At 41.4% G+C, this 21,581-nt stretch overlaps 1 protein-coding gene across 5 annotated transcripts in view; it reads left to right on the forward strand.

Annotated features, from left to right (window-relative positions):
• Nucleotides 1-10,947: 10,947 nt before the first annotated feature.
• pclob (piccolo presynaptic cytomatrix protein b) overlaps nucleotides 10,948-21,581 on the forward strand; it is a 61,959-nt gene continuing 51,325 nt past the window's right edge. For all 5 annotated transcript variants that reach the window (XM_044194771.1, XM_044194774.1, XM_044194772.1 and 2 more), the window contains exons 1-7: nucleotides 10,948-11,083; nucleotides 12,644-13,886; nucleotides 14,809-15,657; nucleotides 17,331-18,119; nucleotides 18,288-19,193; nucleotides 19,388-20,344; nucleotides 20,607-21,491. In XM_044194771.1, coding sequence (XP_044050706.1) covers nucleotides 12,909-13,886; nucleotides 14,809-15,657; nucleotides 17,331-18,119; nucleotides 18,288-19,193; nucleotides 19,388-20,344; nucleotides 20,607-21,491 — 5,364 coding nt within the window. In that variant the 5' untranslated portion in view covers nucleotides 10,948-11,083; nucleotides 12,644-12,908. The remainder of the gene's footprint in view (nucleotides 11,084-12,643; nucleotides 13,887-14,808; nucleotides 15,658-17,330; nucleotides 18,120-18,287; nucleotides 19,194-19,387; nucleotides 20,345-20,606; nucleotides 21,492-21,581) is intronic.

Below are 21,581 nucleotides of genomic sequence, written 5' to 3' on the forward strand. Positions count from 1 at the left end.
TACTGTTAAATGACTTGCCCGCAGACATTCAGCTTACTTTCTAGTTTGCCAAGATATCCTGTGATGTTAGCTACAGTAGCAGGAGAGTTATGAGTATCGCTGTCAGGAGCTGGTTTGCTGGCTCTGGGAAATCGTCTCGTCCTCTCTGGCAGCAGCAACTGTAGGGACAGTTTGCTAACCCACAACCTAGATAACGTTAGTTATATTACTAGCTGTGTCATTGTTCACTCTTTATCATGGTATTTGTGATGGTATTGGATTTCTCCAGAATTGCATACCCCACCTTTAATGTAAAGAAATACTATAAATCCATTTGTTGATCTACAAAAGGATCAAAAGGTCAAAGGCCACTACAATAAACAGGCTATACATGGTTCTGTCACTGTGTGAAGATGACAGTGCTTATCCTTTTCCTCTATTGGCACCCCTCTCCCTTATTTCCTGTCGCCTTTGTTGTCCCTGCACAGCGCTGTTTCTATCAGGAACCAATGCACCAGAACGCTTTATTACAAGTGAAAATGTCAGAGGGGGAAGGAGAGGTTATGAGGCAGTGGAAAATTATTTTGGAGGACAAACAGTAAATCAGCCTCTACAGCTAGTAACACTCCACATGTTGTCAATGTGTACAGCATACTGTATGTGTGTATGTGGACATGTTTTTGTGACATCTGTCTGCGCTTGCATGCAAGTCTTCATTGGTATGTCGGTGTAAATAAGGATGAAAACCCTGCAGATATGAATAGATAGATGTCTCTCTCTCTCTCTCTCTCTCTCTCTCTCTCTCTCTCTCTCTCTCTCTCTCTCTCTCTCTCTGTTGGATTTGCTCAAATCTATGACCATTTTGACCATATTTTTTTACTATTTGTTTATGTGTTCAGACAGAGTAAGCCTTCATTTTTATCTCTAGATGTAGGTAAGTAGATGCAAGGTAAGGTTAAACATCAAATACAATACTCTCCACATCGATAAATGATCCAATAAGTAAAGGGGAACTTATTTAAGTAGTGCCACAGGCAGTAGCTTGCCCTGCATAACAGGTTAGGACAAAATAGACTCCAGTTTTGAAATAAGGTGTATATTTGTCACCAATAAACATGATGACAACATACACACACAGAGATAAACACACAAAATACATAAAGGGAATCTGAAATAATATAGACATCAACACACTGTACACACAAGCAGCGTGTAAACATGCATTTGGTGTTATCTCACTGTGGTACAGTATTTCCCCTTAGCAGTCAGTACATTAAATAACCAGCACGAAGAGGAGGTTGCACTGATGACCCCTGCAAAAATGTAATTTTGTGCATGTGTGGATTTATTCATCTGTGTGTCCATGATTTTTGTTTTTGTCCCACATATGCCTTCCAAAAGCATATACGAAACCCATACAGCCTAATATTCAATCCATTCATTCAACATGATTCACTAGGCTGCACACGTGTGTGTGCCTCTCCACGATCCTTGGAAGGAGTTTGCATAAGATGCCTACCACCCATCATCCTGTGATGTTTCCCACAGCTCACATACCTCACAACACACAAGAGGCTTAGAGAGGACAGCCGAGGGAGTGAGAAAGATAGGAGGCGTAGATCATCTGGCTTTTTCCTACTGCTGATAGCCAAGGGAAAACAGAGAAAACAGAGTGAGTCAGTGAGAGAGAAAGTGTGACATGAGTGAAGCAGTGAAAAGGAAAAGGAAACAGAGAACAGAGGTACTTGTACCCAGGAAGGTGTGTGATGTTAAGTTCTGCGCTCTCCTCATCTTGGGGTTTTGCGTCTCATGGGACCAACGAGTCTTTGAATTATACTGCCGCCTCATCTGGCAACCTGAACTCTAAGTCTGCCAAGAGAAGTGGGACAGGTACCTGATGCAAGTTAGAAACACAGATGCCCCAAAATACGGTGAAAGCAAACATGTCAGACAGGTATAAATCAGTAATGCTGTTTAGCACAGCTAAAAAATAACGATGGTTCATTGTCATGTGTTTTTGTTTTTGGAATGCATTTCAAGCAGAATGTCTCAATATAAATCCATCTGTGCAACTTTGGGTGCATGTCTCTGTGTCTGCATGTAATAAAGTACATTATGTTCAGTGAAAGTAATGGCCATGCCATGAATGTGTGTGCATGTGTGTGACATAGTGCTGTGTCATTAATCTGGGTGTAATCACTATGTTCGTGTCCCTGTGGGAGTTGTTCTCTCCTCTAATCCATCTCTTTTCATCCCTGCATCTTTCTCATTACATCACTCTGACCTTTGCACTGTGGCAGCCCCAACAGCTGGCCAAGTGTGTTAAACAACAAACAGCACGTGCAGTAAAGCAACACACCATATTGACACTACAAGCTGGAGAAAACAGTAAGAGCAGAAATCAGAAAGTGTGGCATTATACACAAAAAGCTACAAGACAATACACATACGATACTGTGGCTACATTTGAGGATCATTTACAAAAGCTCGACTATGAAATATGAATGCTTGGAGCTCTACACTCAGGCATGCAGTTTAGAAATTCCTCTATACCTATTGCTTGAGATCCCAAAAGATTTTTATAGCTGAAGAAATGCATGTATTGAATATTCAAGACCTTATATTTGATCAAGTAAGCATATATCGCATGCTTGTAGCATCGCTGTCCTGTGAGAACCACGTATCTCTTTTCATGAGCTCAGAAAAATCTAAGGGGGGTTTGAAATAGTTTATTTATCTTAGGAAGTAGGATAATTTTCTCAACCTATAAAGGAACACTTATGTGGTAGTCTAGTCACAGTCGGGGTGACGATGGAATTTCCCAGTTGATATTTCCAACTTCCCACTTTCAAGCGTTCCAGGTGCACGCCAAACGTAAACAAAAAACGTCTGACCGTGACACACTATTATATATTTCCCAATGTTTTCACATTTTCTGGGCATTTTTAATGTTTTCCCGAATAACTTTTGCGCAGAGAAGATGACTTTCAGAGATTGTTTACTGTAACCAGCTACCAAATGACATTGTGACATATTGTGACATCAATTAACATGCAGAATGATATGATATGATAGAATGTATTATTTTATTTAAATACAGGCAAATATACTTTAGGTTGCCTTTTAGTTGTTTGTACCATTTACAATGTGCTGCCATTGCTATGTGATGTCAGACAACTGCTTCTTAACATGTCGGGGTAGATGGATTTGCCCCGAGTTCAGAAGTAGGAACTCTGACTTTGAGTGGTCTTTCACTATACTTTTTCTAGTAAAAGGTCTGATATTTTTGAGTTCTGAGTTGTCTGGAATGCAGCATTATTCCTTCAGTTTATCAGAAACCTTCAAATTCAAAATCACATTTGGAGATAACAAGGTTTTCACCGGACAGGAAGGGGATGAAAAAATGTAATCTGAAAAGTAACTAGTAACTAAAGCTGTCAGACAAATGTAGTGGAGTACAATATTTGCTTTGAGATGTAGTGGAGTAGAAGTTGCATTCAATGGAAATACTCAAGTAAAGTACAAGTACCTCAAATTTGTACTTAAGTACAGTACTCCACCACTGTTGTAACTGACTGAATTTCTTCCACAGAAAAAGTAAGGATTAATATGACTGATCTAATTAAGAGTATTAAGCAGATTGTTTACCCTTTATGACATGTTCAGAAACATTCTTCAAAGCGTCTTGTGGCACAGGCACACTTATATTTCGTTAGTGATTAAATTACATTTGTCTCAAATGTAATACATCACTGATTAACTCTCAGCTTTACTTTTACCACCCAGTTCTACTACAGTAAACAAGACAAATGTCAATGCAATCTAATTTTGCAAATTTGCCTCTAAAAAGACTTCATCAAAGATCCATATTTGCAAATAATATTGAAAATTGGTTATACTTCTATTTGCAGCAGTCTGAGCTGACAGCATTTCATGATAACATGAAACAAGTCAGCTATGAAATGAATTCCTCCAATGGAATATCACTAAACATAGGTACTAGATATTGTATGCTGTGTATCTTTGTCTGTGGTCTATTACAAAATTCTTTGACATTGGTTCAGTATCTGTAAAGGAGTATGTTATGTCAGTATTATAATACTATTCATTAATTTTGATGGAATATTGTTTGACTAAACTAAAATAATTTATGTATAATTTTGGAACAAAATCAAATTTAGTGATGTGATCTACAGTATGTTTGTTATACTTAGGCATGACTGTTAAGATTATGCAACATATAGTAAGCAACATCATCGCTTTACTTACTGTTTGTTACTATACAAAGACAATGCGTTATTTACATTTCTGCTCTTCATTGTAATACCCCAAGCATTTTAGGTTCCCTGTGTATTTGGTGTTCCGTCACTGCACTTCAGCACAAAATTCCATTTTTGGTTATGGAGTTTTAGACATTTATAATTTATAGGTTCACATTTGAGCCATATCAGTTTTGAGTCACATACATTTCTTTCTCCTTTCAAAGTACTGTCATTTATGAATGCATGTATTATCAAACTCTTCATACATCTTACATCAACTTTAGCTTTATTGGATAGTGTTAATCAATACTACTACATGCACATTAGGGTGTGATATTATACAAACAACTGCAAGATACTCTGGAAGTGCAAGAGCAGCCCACATGTTTTTGAGTTAATCTACACCTAAAAATTGATTTTCTACTCACAATTTAGCAACCCAGCCAGCTTGCTTCAAGTGGGAGATTTGCTGTATCCAGGTGTAGGTGTATGGCAGTTACACTTGAAGCTGAGCTGCATAAACTTGAAAAATGCTCCTCAAAATGGACTGTTCAAACATTTTATGGGGCACTTTCTTCAGTGAATACATCAGGCACCAATAACACAGCAATGTGTTTGCATTATGGCAGCAGGGCAGCTGGGAGCCTGTGAATATTTGATGAGAGAATGGATCCTCTCGCTGGGCAGGTTGAGTACAGTGTGCATACTCGCGCACACATGAGCACACACACGCACACAGGCATACACATATGTACACACACACCAGGTGGTACAGTTTCTCTGCTGTTCCACAGTCTTACTCCATCTTAGAAATCATTGGGACACACACAAAGATGTTTAGAAACAAATTACAAGTGCACTTGTCCATTCGTTTATATTCACCTTTTCCACTATTTGTAGCATTCCACACTTGAAGGACCATACCAGTATTTTGAATGTTTTAGCCCATTTATTACAAACCTTTTTAGAGGCTTGATTGATTTATTTTCTGTGTGCCACTGCAGTGGTGACTTTTCAGATAAATGTGCACTTATAACTGCATCAGCATAGTTTAGCACAGAGGAGGTAACGCACCTCTGACAACAAAACAATCAGGCATGGAGTTCATTTTGATGGACGAAAGCAAGTTTCAAGCATTTACAAGTTGTTTTTCACTGTTGTGAAATGAATGGAAAGTGGTAAACACAAGTCAATAATCTAAAACACAATAGTTCACATTAAAAAATGGTTAGCAGTATGTGTTATTTTTAAAATTCTAAATCGTAAATACACTTCAGAGGTGTGAACACTTTCAGATATGATGGAAAGCCTAAATGAACTGATTCATAAATCATACCTTCGCACCGAAATAGAAATGTGAATTTGAATATTTTAAAAGAGTACTCTTATAAACCGTTTGGGTTACTTTGAAAGGAAAATATGCATTATGGGTACAGTATCTGCCTGTTAAGTGAACAAAGATTGCTTCCGACACTGTACACTGGTGAGGCAGTCTGAGTCCTCAGGTAGTCTAAAACCCCATCTTCTTTTACACCTCTTCAATTATATACAGCCTGCTGTCTAGACCTTAACACAGCACCCCTACAAACATTCTGATTTCCATCTCCCTGCCGAACAAACAACACCGTTCACCAAACAGCAAAATACTTCGGACTCCATACCGACAACCATTATAGTATCATCTATCTGTGGTAGGGTGAATAAATTTGGCCTGTTTCAGTGATTTTCTGTTACATGGTTAAAATTTTTATTTCATAGGCTTTCCCACTCTGCCATAAAAAGGAAGAACATTGCTGAGAACTCACTGCAGATGTGTGCACTTTCCATTGCCTTTGAATCTTAGAGGCTGCTACTGGCTACAGATATTAGATGTGTCTGATACAAGAAAGACGGACTTCGAACTCAAGGCATTTGACAGCTCCAAGAAAGGCTTACATTAGCATTAAAGCTGCTGCAGGTCTGTCTACCTCCCTTTTCTATTTAGAGCGATCACTGAGACTCCTTTTCCACTACATTCCTGTTTTCACATCTGCCGTTGACTTATTTCTCTCATCTTTATGGTAATTATCAATTCAGTGTCCTCATTTCCATTATCAGACTAGATGTATTTTTATCCTACCCACGGCATTTTCTTCCTCTACTATCCTTCTCTCCTTTGCCAGTCTGACTCTGATCAGAAGTGATTTCCTGCTCACTGATTTGTAGGATTTGGGGCCGTGAACTGTGTTGTCCTTAGAATTCTCCCATGACATGGCAGCAGAGGGAGGGGCTGGTGGGAAAAGCGAGATAAGAGTAGGGGAAGTAGCGATAAGGTTGTACTGATGTCTTGTGGACACTGTTTCTTTAAGAGTATTTTTAGTGTGGCACATAACAGTGGTCACTCGTCAGGAAAAAAAGACTGGGTGGCTTTAGAGACTTGTGTAGCGAGTGAGGAAGGGAGAAGGCAAAGCTCTCTAGTGACACAGCAGACTGCCGAGGCTTGGTAACTTGGTCAGTCATTTACATTGTTGGAACGTTTATAAAGTGTGACACTGTACTGGCTTGAATCTGTCCGTGAATAACCAGGCATTCAAGAGGAAAAGGGACCAACTTCATTTTTCCTGTCCACCATACTTCATTATTATTCACTCAGGCAAGGAAAAGCCAACATAGTGGCTTTATATACTGGCTAGTTAATATGATACAAACAATACAGCAGATCACGTTGTACAAATTATATCTAGTCTTAAATGCTGTAGTTGAAAACCAATTTATTAACTGTTGACTTAAATTTTCTATTTGTCATTTTGGTGCATTCCAGCGGCCTTTTGGTTCCATCTGGAGTGTAGTGTTGTAAGTCCATATTTTCCCCTTCTCAGGGCAGATATGTAAATTTAATGACACTGGCAAAGTGTGTGTGATCAGATTACTGTATAGATTACATGGTGACCCTGAGAAACACACAGGCACAGAGACCTAGAAACCTGGAGAGGACACCAATGCAGCTCCATGCAGGTTACCACTCCACATTGCTCCGGCTCTGCTCCAGAGAAAATCATGCCGGGGAAAAACTGCTTTGCCTTCCTCAAGGGTCAACGTCAGAGGTGTGTGTTTTTGCAAATTTTTGCAATGCTTTAAAAAAAGGCATTTGTAAGTGACTGTTTGGCTGTTGTTGTTGTGGAAGTTGCAGTCTCATCCATGAGAATTACAGCTGAGGGAGTTAGAAACTGCGAGGCAGCATTATGCTCCAGTGTGTCGGCTTAATTAAAATGAGAGTGAGATAAGTACTGCTTCTGAGCTCTGTTTGTTTGAGTGTGTTTGTGTATGAGAGAGTCAGACAGAGAGAGAGAGAGAGAAAGAGAGAGAGAGATGTGTGTGTGCGTGGGTGCTGGGATCAGGCTTGACTGTGCAGAGAAGAATACAAATGCTGTACAAATGCGATGTCTTTCTAATGGTGTATGCCTGAGTGAGCAGAGAGGCAATGCTGCAGAAAGGAGAACCACAGAGGTACCTGGTCAACTGTCAGATGGGACATGACCTCATGTCTATATTAATGTTTGGAAAATGGATATCTAGGATAAGTACATTAAAAGTTAACTTTAACTTTGGACTCTGTGTTGCCTCTTAGCAAGCGGGTGCTAGGTTCAAACCTGCACGTGTTTCCTTCCACAGTCAAAAGACTTGCAGGTTAGGTGCACTGCAAACTACTAAAAGGCTTGTATTTGTCACCTCTGTCCCTGTAGGCTTTATAGACACAGGAATCTTGAACAGGATAGGTTTCTTCTCATGGAGATCAGCTTTCAATTTTAGCTAAACAGTATGTACTGGAGTGCTAATTTGTGCTTCATTTAAATGTAAAATGGAAGCACAGAAGATTTTAGACAGCCTTAAGGCTTATCAATGAACAGGTAGCAGTCTTTCCTAGCACTCATCATCATTACTATTCAGTCATTATATCAAATTCTAGCCATAACTTTTGACTGTATACCTTAACTGAAGAAATCATGTGACTTGAAGGGGTGAATGTAGAAAGAAATATATTACTACAAGCTTCTGGTAAATTAATGTAGGCTTTGTGTCTCCATTAGGATTGCAAAATCACACCGCAGAGAAGGAAGCAGAGTGACTGATGCTGTTCATCTCTTGAAATTCCTGCTGGGAATTCTTTTTTTCTTAGGGACTGAAACAAACTGATATTAAAACAGCCTTTGAAAGGCATTTTATCTCAGTTCCTAATATAAATGTATTCACTACACATGTGGTAAAGCCAGACAAAGGAACACACATGTGAAACATGTTTTAATATTCAAGCATTTCAAGCAGCTTGAATTCTTTTCACTCCTCAATACACATGAGAGCATACAATTCATTTTGGGTCTATGATGCTTCAGCTGTGTGAGAGCAGGATTTAAGGCTGGTCTGGCGTTATCAGAGTGCGTGGGAGAAAAAAGGATGGTGACAGTGGAGATTGTAGTTATTGCATTTAAACTGACAAGCGGGGGGAGATCAAAAGAAAAGAACATGATGGTACCGCATCTGCTGTCTTACATCTTACATAACATTGTTGACTGACAAACACGACTCACTTGTGGAGCAGGATGAAAACAGTTTAACAACATAAAAAAACATTAATCATAAACTCAGATTTTTAGACAGTTGTTTGTTTACTGTCAAGTGCTTTAAAATAACAGGCCATAGCACCGCAGTCCAGCATTCTTCTCAGGATAGATAATGGTCCATGGGTTAGATAAAACATATAGTTACTTCTCCCACTTGATAATAAGTAGTGGCATGTAAGGACATAAGGCCTGCATTGATACAAGTTCTATTCTGATACTCCACAAAAAAGGAAGATGATCATCACTTATTATGTCCACCAAAAAAAAGATTTTCAAGTACCAGATTGTGGAGGATGAGGTAGTTATAAGCAGTCTAAGATTAGTTTAAGGATTTCCGGCCCATGTACGAGCCCACAGCAAAGCTACAGCCTATATCCCCAGATGGAGATTGTGCTGATGAATGTTTCCTGTGTGTGCGTGTGTGTGTCTGCAATGAAGCCAAATCTGGCGCTTTCCAAAGAGAGACCATAGCGATTCTGCCACTCATACATCACGCGTGACGTAACTCTTCCACACGCCCACACACCACTTTGCGCTCCATCCTTCCCACACATCTCACTCATGCTTACCACATACTGAATAGGAATTTATCTACTGTATGTCGTGTGTAAATTTGCATGTGAGTGTGGGGGTCACGTGTCTGCTCAAAAATTCTAGATAAATAATTTTCTTTGATGATAAGTAATCATTGCTGGTGAATTATCTTTCTTACGGCAGAAGGGTATAGATTTTTTCCCAATCCAGTCTTCCAACCCTCCAGATTGTATTCTGTAAACTAAATCACAGGAGGTGTAGAAAGTAAATGTTTTAATGTATTTTAATGCATTTAAGGTTGTGCTATTTACATTGTATAAGTTTTTTTTTTTAACAAAATCTTAAATTCTCCAGAGTTGTGTAAAGATACTAATGCTTTTCAAAGATCATGGTCAGTTCATGGTTGGACAGAAGTCTCAGCATTCAGGATGTCGATTCATCTGGCCATAGCTGGAAGGAGAAAAGACGAAAGCCAGCAAGTTTTTTTATCACTCTGACAGCGGCACATAAGATTGCCCAGATTGTCTCTTCACATCACATCTGCTCTGTAGAAAAACTCTTGTGGGAGAGATGCCAGAATAAGAAGGCCAGCACAGGAAGAAGAGAGAGGTTACACAGACTGAAGGGGTGCTTTGTGCCTGTGGGTGTTCACTTCCTATTACATAAATCTCTATTAAATATTCTATAAACTAAAATGCAACCAACAGCAACAACCTTTAATTTAGGCCCACGAGGAAATGTCTAGATGGTGTTTGCACAGGGGAAGAACTGCCACACACTGAAGAAAGGCATCTAGTCCAAAATGTGTTTATGCTAAATCAAATAACATGCCATTAGCTGTACACAGTGTATCCTCCAGACATTTTTGCTTTACAAACATACTGACTGATGTCCAAAACTGGAAACTGTGTGGATTATATCCAGCATATTGTGCATTGTGTAGCAAGTCTGGAGGCAAGTTCTTTATGGATGGCGCGATTAGGTTTGCTAAACTGACAAAGAGAAAGTAATATGAAAAGGCAATTGTAATGATACTTCTGAGGTGTACTGATTTCTGCTGAGATGTGTTGTGTGCTTGTATTGGTTGAAGGGTGGATGATGTTTAAGATATGTAAGATGGAGATAGATGACCCATTACTGTATGGATGACCATATTTCTTGTTTTACCATATCAGGTATAGACAAATATGTACATTATAAAACAGCAAGTGAACATCATGATGGACTGTGGTGTTTTGAAACGACTATTTGCCTAGAAAATACAAATAATCATGTGAAATGGAATTCAAGAACAGAATACATCTGTTATTGCTCTCGTGGCTCAGCACACTTGGAGCTAAAATCACATTATCCCCCCATACTACTCATGATCACCACATTGACATTTCAAATATGTCAACGGTCGCTGAGAAAATGTTCAACATATCACGTAGGAGGGTAAATCTTAAGGTCTTCGCTGCTGATCACACGTGACTCGGGAGGAAATAAATCGCCTTGTCCCCTTTAATTTCAATTTCCGTGCGTGATATATATTGTGATCACCTGTCAAGATACGGCGCCTGCGCACTGGAGTGGGAGGCGGAGTGGATGCTGATCGCTCTCTATCTGCTGCCCTGTGCCCTCCATCCCTCGGCGATCAGACAGACACGGACAGGGGATACCCGAGGAGGTTTGGCCGAGGATAGGGACACAGATCTGCTGTTGATGAAGGTACAATTTCCTTCGGTTTCACTGGAATACCGCGCTTCAGTGTTTGACATTGTGACCGTAGAGGGTGACGGATGCTCGGCTGCAGGATGGGAGGAGATGAGTGAGGGGACACGGAGCAAATAATAGATGGTATTTCGGGAAATGCCACCGATGGCAGGGGTTTTGCTAGGTTTCCCCGCTGATTTAGGCTGGTTTCAAATAATTCAGGATTGTAGCCTACAACATTTATACTTTTCCGAAATCTGAGCACGCTTTGGTCAAGGGCACACAAATAGGTGAGAATGTGTTTTTTTTCTTTTAATCTCCGCTCACCCGTGCAACACGGAGCTGTCATCACCTCGTGCTCTCTGCGGACTAACATGTTATCGGGTTTAGAGTGGTCGAGCGTAATGATAGCACCGCTTTTTCATTACAAAAAAACGCTGTGGATACATCAGATCCGCTTAACCGCCTCTGGGTGAACTATTGCTGCCAGTGGGCTCTGCGTAGTAAACGTTAAATCCATATTATATATAAGCTACATATTATATGTTATACATGCTGACAATTACTCATCACAGACCTGTAACCTTCCTTTGATGTTGATTTTGTAAAGGAAAGTATCAGAATTCACATCCCATGCATTATTTGATAGGCCCCTACCCGGATGTGCAGTTCCTCCAGAGAGAGCGCTAGATTTCCTGTGTTTACTCGTCTTGCTGCTGTAAAACATGTCCTGCATGAGATTTCTCACTCCCCGACACTCGGTGTTATTTTGATGATAAATGAGGAAACCCCGAGGACGTGATTAGCAGAGAAAGTCGAATTATTTGACGGTGGTAGAAAAAATAGTAATCTCGACCTGTGAGTGCACTTTGAATGGTCATTTGAATTGGGTTTGTAGTAGCCGGGTCTTTTGAGAGCGATATCCGCCTCCTGTGTTGCACATTGGTCTGTATTGTATTTCTGGCTGAAAGGGATCTCTGGGGTTTGTATACGCTGTGATCAACAGAGCGGCTCTTACCCTGTCCATGGTCCTGAAAGCAGCAGTCGGAGCGGAGTAAATCAAAGTGAGGCTGAATCATTAATGGCTTTCTCTGTATAGAGGCGACGATTGCTATGCAAATGATAATTGTTTCAGCCGAGATGAGAGTATATTTTATTTGTCAAGCACAGTGGTGTGCAGTTTCGTCACATTTACAGTGTAAATGTACATTCCTCTATTGTAAAATGTGCAGTTTATGGATTTAGATAAAGATGCACACCACACACTGATGCTCTCCTAAGTTAGGGAGTTATTTGAGATAACTTGGTTACAATTCTGTCTCAATATGTATAAAGAGGATCAAAGACCCACCTTAGACAGTGAATCATTGGATGAATGATATGTTTCCTCTGCATTCATTATACTTTAGCATGCTGTCGCAGCAGGTTTTTATTTTGTTTACCAGACAGCATACTGGCTCAGATAGTAATGTAAATGTGGATCACAAATTCTTACGCTCTCTTTCGTTATCCCTCCCTCTTGTCTTGTTGCCTGTCATCTTACACTTCCTCTCTGTCTGTTTCTTGTGCATTTAGGAAGTCTGATGTAGATGCTGAGCCAGAGGAGAGCCCAGGGAGCAGCAGCAACGGCAGTAGCAGCAGCAGTGGGGCTGTAGATGCCCTCTCCACAGCTCAGGCCCCAGCCCCCCCCCAGGCCTCTGTGGGAGAGCCAGGACAGAGAGGAGACAGCTCCTGCTCTGACTTGGACAGTCCTGTAGATTCCAGCTCCTGTGAGGAGGAGGAGGAGGAGGAGGAGGAGGAGGAGGAGGAGGAGGGTGAGAAAGGGGAGGAAGACCCAACTATGTTCTCCTCCAAATTCCTTAGCGGGGGCAACCCCCTCAATGCTGTGTCCTCTGCTGTGAATAAGTTTGGTTTATTTGGAGATGATGGGGAGGGGAATAAAAATCAGAAATCCCCTTCCCAGCAGGGGGTGGCGCTATCTGGAGAACAACAGCCAGGAGCAGGCCCTGGGAAAGGCCCTCAACAGCAACAGGGACCCCAAAAATCAGGCCAGGGTCCTCCTATGCAAAAGCCTCTTCAGCCTCTCCCTAAAACACAGCTGCATGGGAATGGACAGGCTGTAGCCCCAAACAAGCCTGGTGGGCAACACGTTGCTCCCAAGGCAGGGTCACAGCCTGAAGGCCAGCTTAAAGGAGAGCCACAAAAAAATCTACCTAAGGGCCCACCACAGCAAGGTACACCTAAGCCTGGAGTTCAACCAGAATCTCCAAAGGCATCATCACAACAACAGGTTCCACCTAGAACAGGGATGCAACATCAAGGGCCTGCTAAGACTGGTGCACAGCAACAAAAACCTGCAAAGACTGGGGTGCAAGAGTCCACAAAGGTTGGGTCACAAAAAACTGGCTCACAGCAAGGGTCACCTAAAGTAGGACAGCAACAGCAGGGGTCACCAAGAATTGGACAGCAACAGCAAGGCTCCCCTAAAGTTGTACAGCAACAACAGGGCTCATCTAAAGTGGGACAACAACAGCAAGGCTTCAGGCCTACACCCCAACAGCAGTCCTCTGATAAGCCTGGGCCTCAGCCACAAGGCCCTAAGGGAACTGGTACACCTCGCATGTCCCGGGCAGGGTCTTCATCACTGGGAGCAACCAAAGCCGGACCTCAGTCAAAAGCAGTAGCTAAGTCCCTTTGCCCAGTGTGTAACACCACAGAACTTAATATGCACACCAAGGAACCACCTAACCATAAAACCTGTTCACGGTGTAAAACTGAAGTGTGCAGCTTGTGTGGCTTCAGCCCTCCAGACTCTGATGTAAGTAGTGGCTTAGTAGTTTGCCTGTGTATTATGTCTTTTATATTTTCTAATGACTATGCATTGTTCAAACTAAGTGTGCATGTATTTTATATCTGTAAAGTATATATTACAGTACATATATTTTGCTATTGATTTTATATAGTTATTGATTGACAATTGAAAATTAATGTTCTACTCAGTCCAGTCTTAATTGGTGAAAGATCATTCAACAGGAAACTTCACTGCATATATGATTTAGATTTGTTATTACACACTGCACCATATCTATACTGTAATACTAATTAGTATACGACATTTTCAACACCTTTCTCAGGATGTTTTGAATTAAGATAAAATGAACAATGAATTAACTGGCATGGCTAATCTGGCGTTGAATAACTGTAGTTACTGCTCAAAACCACAATATTTTGTAGAAAGGTTGGTCATGAGCCAAAGGACAGCTGGAAAAAAGGGGGTGAGGCAGTGGGAGTGGCCTATAAGAAAAAGGCACATAACCTCTAAACGGATTCACGTTACATGACCAAACTTTGTAGAAAAACACACACAAACACACACACAGATAGGCAGACATACACACACACACACACACACACACACACACACATACACACACCATTTTGCCATAACCCATTTCATAACTCATTAACTGGTTGTTGTAGACACTTGTGGGAGGCATCATTGGACTAAGCAGAGTTCTTTTTCCATTGGTGATGGTTTGCCCCACCCCTACAATTTAGCCACCCACCCTTCATAACTCATGAACCGTTTGTCGTACACTCTTGTGAGGTTGTGTGTGTGTGAATGCATGAAAGCGTGAATGCACTCACATACGTGGTCACAGCTATTGGGAATTGTAGTTTGTGTGCCTTACTATTTCATCATTGTCACAATGTATGTATCTTTTTTATTTTTTGTATAGGGGCATGAATGGCTGTGTCTTACCTGCCAGATACAGAGAGCTCAAGGAACTTCTGAACCACCAGGACCTTCCATGAAAAAGCCCACGCCCAACAAAGGTTCTACTGTTCAAAACCAGACACCTCCTGCTGCACTTGTCAAAAAAGAGACATCAGCACCAGGTTCATCTCAGAAAATGCAGTCTACATTGGCAAAAGTGCCAGCCAAGGGTGAAGCTGCTAAAGGACCAGATAGTCAAAAACAGGCCAGCCCAGCTTCTGTTCAGAAAATGACAGAGGAGACCCAGAGAACATCAGGGTCTCATAAACCAGACCAGACGAGTCAAACTGAATGCAAGCAAAGCAGTGCCACCCCAGCTCCCCAGCAGGAGTCAGGAGGTTTATTTGGCTTTGGTGGTGCTAAAACGGAAGCTGCAAAGCCTGAAGAGTCAGTGACTGGGAAGATGTTTGGTTTTGGTTCTTCCATTTTCAGTTCTGCATCTACTTTGATAGCTTCAGCTGTCCAGGACGAGCCCAAAACCACACCTCCAGTTTCTCCCAAAATGCAGTCTACAAAGGAGACCAAACCCCCTACTGTCCAAAAGTCAGTGCAAGACAAGAAACAAGAGCAACCCGAGCAGGCAAAGGCTCAACCAGCAGGACAGGCCAAAGTGGACAAAGCTCCACCAGAGACTCCAAAGGCAGCAGCAGCCTCCCACAATGTTCCTAAAGCAGGCAAATCCACTTGTCCACTCTGTAAGATGGTACTCAACATGGGTTTGAAGGATCCTCCCAACTACAACACCTGCACTGAATGCAAAAGCACTGTCTGCAACCAATGTGGATTTAACCCCATGCCAAATGTTAAAGAGGTAAGACATATGTGATATTGATTAAATTAACTAACAAAGGAAAGAATGAATAATTTAAGAAAGGGAGGAAGGGAAATTTGAAATAGTGAAGTTACAAACATCACTATATAATTTTATATTATCGAAGGCAAATTGTTTTTGTTTCGTGAGAGAAGCTGTCAGATGGTTCAGCCTGGGTTGTTACATTATTGCCTCAATGTTTCCAAAGTGTCTATTACTTAGATACAGTGCTGTAACATGCTCATGATACTTGTGAATTAAGCTCTTTGAAGCTGTTAAGTTCCATTTTGATGTAGAGTGGTTGCTTAAGTAGATTTCTTTTCATTTCATTGTCTGGAGTGCTATTCCCAAATGGTCATTTACATGAATAGATGACATGGCAGCAATAATTTTCAAGTTACAAAATTAAAGTCCAGATTATGACAGAGACATGTTTTAGAATTTTTTTTTTTCTCATGAAATTGTATGAACAGATAAGTTACACCAAACAGATATAAACTGCATCCAAATTATAGTGGTATTTGTTTTTGCTGTGCAGACCCATTACAATGTCCAGTCCTTGAACTAAAGTTTCAAAGTTGCAAAGCAATTTTCATTCCATATTCTACTCACAGTGTCTAAGGTCCCTAAACAGTGAGATTGACAGAAGGCTGTGAGTCAGACCCCTTGGCCAGACCTGGCAGGCGAGGGCTACACTCACATACCAAAGCAACTCTACATGTCTAGTGTCACTGTCATAATAATGTAACCATTCTACATATCTAATTGAAAGATAATTGATCCACACTTCCTGGAATACTGTTTATTAGCTTTTAGTTGACTGTTCACACTGTATTAAATACTGTTGCTGGAGATTAGTCAAAGAGACTTACTTTCAAACTTGTAGGCAAAATGCACATACACGTACACACACACACACACACACACACACCTCATGGGGATTGCCCTGTAGGGAATACCACATACAGGGTAAATGGACATGACATCTTCCATCTGAAGCACACAGGATTTGACACTTGACTCTGTAATTCAATGCACAGTTAGTAGGTTACCTTGCCAAAGACAGTCCAAGGCTTGATCTTGTGAAACTGCTTAAACTAAAATAGTGGTGAACCAAGATCAGGATGGAGAGATCCTTCTGTGCATTTTGCATGCACTCTGTGAAAGTGGATGTTTTAACATGTATAGTCTAAACCACTGAAAAAACTGACAGTACTGTCACTTGGCTTACTTTTTTTTATAAGCTTTGCACTTTTGTGATGATATAATTAGTTGATTGAATTAAACTTTTAATAAAATACAAAAATATGATATGCAATTTTCTCAAATACTGTGGTAAATAGTGGAGGTTACCAAAAGCACAAACAAGGACTAAGCTGGGTGGTGTGTTTCTCACATCATACAGCTTATCAAGATTATATATGCCTTATCACTCCCAATATTTGGAGTAACCCAGTCCTGTCTTCATCTAAATTGCTGTAGCCACCTACAGAGTCTGCTTACTGTATTCCAGAATTCGTGGTATGTGTGTGGTTGTGTTTTCCTGTTCAGAATAGGACACATCAACTCCTAGCTTCTCTCTTCTGGCTTTTTTACTTTAGAGCCTTCATTATAATTTGTTATTATTAAAACATGTACGTGTGTAATTTGTTTATTTATTGTGTTTTTTTAAGGGAAAGGAGTGGCTTTGTCTAAACTGCCAGGTGAAACGAGCTGCTGGTGGAATTGAACCTCAGAAAGACACATGTTTGGTCAATTCATCATTTAAAAAAACTACTCCAGCACAGCCTGCACCAGGCTCTCCTCAGAAGAAAGTATCTACACCAGTAGCACAACCACCCAAGGCTGAAGCTGCTAAAGGACCAGACAGTTATAAACAGGCCAGTCCAGCTCCTGGTCAGAAAACACCTCAGGAGAGCCGGAAGACAGGTCCTCAGAAACAACCAGAACACACAAACCAAACTGCACAAGCAACACAGCAAGAGTCAGGAGGCTTCTTTGGTTTTGGTGGTCCAAAAAGTCAGACCGTTGCTTCAAAGCCTGCAGAGTCAATGACAGGGAAGATGTTTGGTTTTGGTTCGTCCATCTTCAGTTCTGCATCCACTTTGATGACCTCAGCTGTTCAAGATGAGCCCAAAACTACACCACCGGTTTCGCCCAAAATGACTGCTGCAAAGGACTCCAAATCTCCCACTGCCAAGAAACCAGAACTGGAGAATAATCCAGAAGAACCTCAGCAGGCCAAGGGTCCTCCATCAGTACCACCGAAAGTGGACAAACCTCCACCAAAGAAAGTTTCAGCTTCCCCAGTCGTTTCCAGTGCAGGCCAGTCTACTTGTCTCCTCTGTAAACTGGAACTCAATGTGGGCTCTAAACATCCTCCCAACTACAACATCTGTACAGAGTGCAAAAACACTGTCTGTGTCCAATGTGGATTTAATCCCATGCCAAATGTGAATGAGGTAAGGCAATAAGAGTACTGTAGATTACAGAAAAGTTACTGGAACAATGATTGTTACATTATGATTTTCATTAATAATGTAATTAATATATTGTTAGAAGTCAAATACATTCCACTGTACAACAACACTAATCTAAATTGAACTTATTAATTGTTTGCTTTAATATAGGTGAATGAGTGGTTATGTCTCAACTGCCAGATGCAGAGAGCACTAGGGGCATCTGAGCCTCCAGGAACTCCAATGATGAAACTACAGGCCTCACCAAATAAAGTCACTGTGTCTGCTAATTCCCTAAATAAGGAAACACCCCTGAAAGATAAACCTCAAAAGAAAGACATTCCAACACCTGCTGAATCTAACATAAAGGAGGCCTTTACATCAGGCTCCCCTCAGGTGAAACCACCAACACCAGAGCAGCCAGCAAAAGCTGAAGTCATGAAAGGACCAGAAAGCCAGAAACTGGTTACCCCAGCTCCTGGTCAGAAAACTCCACAGGAGGGCCGGAAGACAGGTCCTAATAAACCACCAAACCAGACAAGTCAAACTGGACGTAAGCAGACTAATACTACCTCAACTCCACAAGAGGAATCTGGAGGATTCTTTGGTTTTGGTGGTCCTAAACCTCAACCTGATGCTGCAAAGCCTGCTGAATCAGTGGGTGGAAAAATGTTTGGCTTTGGTTCCTCCATCTTCAATTCTGCATCCACTTTAATAAACTCAGCTGTCCAAGATGATTCCAAAATGACACCGTCAATTTCTCCCAAGATACCTGTCGTGAATGCAACCAAATCACTTACTGCTCAGAAACAAGAGCAGGAGAAGAAACTAGAGCAAGTCCAACAGCCCAAGACCTCTCCCTTGCTACAAGCCAAAGTAGAAAAAGCTCCATCAGAGCCTCCAAATGATGCAGCTGCTTCCTCAGCCGTCCCCAAATCAGGCCAATCTACCTGTCCACTCTGTAAGGTGGAACTCAACTTTGGCTCCAAGGAACCTCCCAACTACAATAACTGCACTGAATGCAAGAACACTGTCTGTAACCAATGTGGATTTAATCCAGTGCCAAATGTGTCAGAGGTAATTAAAGCAATCCCTAATTTACATTGAAATTACTGTAAGATACATAATTATGAAGGGTAAAACTAACATATGACAGCCTATATTTGAACAGGAATACACCATGAACTCTAGTACATATTTTGACATAGTGAAGTGAGTGCAGGGTTTGTACAATTTTCAAATATTAATTTGACATTATTTTCTTTTTGCAGGTAAAAGAATGGTTATGTCTGAACTGTCAGATGCAGAGAGCTCTTAGTGCAACTGAACACACAGGACCTCCTATGAAACCTCATAATGCAGCTAACAAAATTTCTCCATCTGCTGTACATCAGAAAATAACAGCTCCTAATCAAGTGGAAACTCTAATGAAGGAATTATCAAAATCTGATGCATCAGTAAATATAGAGACTCCAGTGCCACATACACTTCAAAAGAAGACACAGCCTATAGCAGTAACACAGCCAACTAAGACTGCTAAAGGACCAGATAGAGACACACATGCTACCCCAACCCCTGGTCAAAAAACTCCTCTGGATATCCCTGGGGTATCAGGGTCTCAGAAACCAACTGACCAGGCAAGACAACCGGGACTAAAACAGAGTAAGGTCACCCCAGATACACAGCAGGAGTCAGGAAACCTATTTGGCTTGAGTGGTCCTAAAACAGGGCCTGATGCTGCAAAGCCTGCAGACACAGTGACTGGGAAGATGTTTGGCTTTGGTTCCTCCATTTTTAGCTCAGCATCCACTTTGATATCATCCACTGTTCAGGAAGAATCACGTACTACTCCACCAGGCTCTCGTAAGATGTCTGCACCAGCACAAGTCTCTCCAAAGATGTCTGCTGTGCCCAAAATTTCTCCAAAAAGTACACCGACAGTTTCTCCCATAATGTCGCCAGCAAGAGAGCCCAAAACTCTTGCTCAGAAGCCAGAGCAAAAGAAGAAACCAGAGGAATCCCTCCAGAGCAAAGAGAACAAAGCTCCATCACAGCCTCCAAAGGCAGCAACAATCTTCCAAACGTCTAATGTAGGCCAGGCTGCCTGTCCACTGTGTAAGGTTGAGCTTAACATCAGCTCCAAGGTCCCTCCCAACTACAACACCTGCACTGAATGCAAGACCACTGTCTGTACCCAATGTGGATTTAACCCAATGCCTATAGGAGAGGTAAGTGAAGGAATAAATAATCATCCTCTGTGACAAAAGTAATTATTTCCTCATATACTGTATGCATTTACACTATATTTGCAGGCAGCATATTTAAAATTATATTTGTTAATTGACCTGTGATCTGTGACCTTTTTACAATACCTCATTGGCCTGTAGTGCAGTTTTGAGGAGTCTGTTCCTCTAAATACTCATGTCGTTGTGAATTACTGCAATTCCTAATTCCAAAGCAACACATAATCAGGTGTCTACTGTATTTTAGGTAAAAGAGTGGCTATGTCTTAACTGTCAGATGAAAAGAGCAGTTGGAGCATCTGAGCCCCCAGGGCCTCCCTCAATGACGTCCCAAACATCACCCAGTAAATTTCCTATACCTGCACCTACACCAGTCCAGTTGAAGGATTCTTCCAAACTAACTACACCTCAAACGAAGGACAGTCCAAGCCCTGCTGTACAAAAGAAGGAGACCTCAGAACCAGTTTCACCACAGAGAAAACAGTCTATACCATTGGTGCAGTCAGGCAAACCTGAAACTGCTGCTGCAACATTGAAGCAGGCCAGCCCAGCACTTGATCATAAAACACCACAGGAAAGACAGAAGACAGGTCTAAAGAAGCCACCAGATCAGACAAGCCAACCTGGACATAAGCAGAGTAATGCCACCACAGCTACACAGCAAGAGTCAAGTGGGTTCTTTGGCTTTGGGGGTCCTAAATCTCAACCTGATGCTGCAAAGCCTGCAGACTCAGTGACTGGGAAGATGTTTGGCTTTGGTTCTTCTATCTTCAGTTCTGCATCTACTTTGATAACCTCTGTTCAGGACCAGCCCAAAACTACTCCACCGGTTTCTCCCAAGATATCTCCTGGAAAAGAGATCAAGCTGGAGCAGCAGAAGAAAACAGAGCCATCGAAACAGACCAAGACACCTCCATCAAGAGAGGCCAAATTGGACAAAGCCCCATCAGAGAATCCAAAGACTGCAGCACCTTCCCAAGTAGCTGTCAAACCAGGCCAGTCTACCTGCCCACTCTGTAAGGTCGAACTCAGCATGGGTTCCAAGGATCTACCCAACTACAATACCTGCACTGAATGCAAGAACACTGTATGTAACCAGTGTGGATTTAACCCTACGCCAAATGAAACAGCGGTAAGACTAGAGAAAACAAATACAATTTTTTTTTATACAATTTCATTTAACATTTGACAGCTGACAGACTGTAATGTGTTACACAACATT

Source organism: Siniperca chuatsi, linkage group LG4, assembly GCF_020085105.1.
Source record: "Siniperca chuatsi isolate FFG_IHB_CAS linkage group LG4, ASM2008510v1, whole genome shotgun sequence".
NCBI classification, from domain to species: domain Eukaryota; kingdom Metazoa; phylum Chordata; class Actinopteri; order Centrarchiformes; family Sinipercidae; genus Siniperca; species Siniperca chuatsi.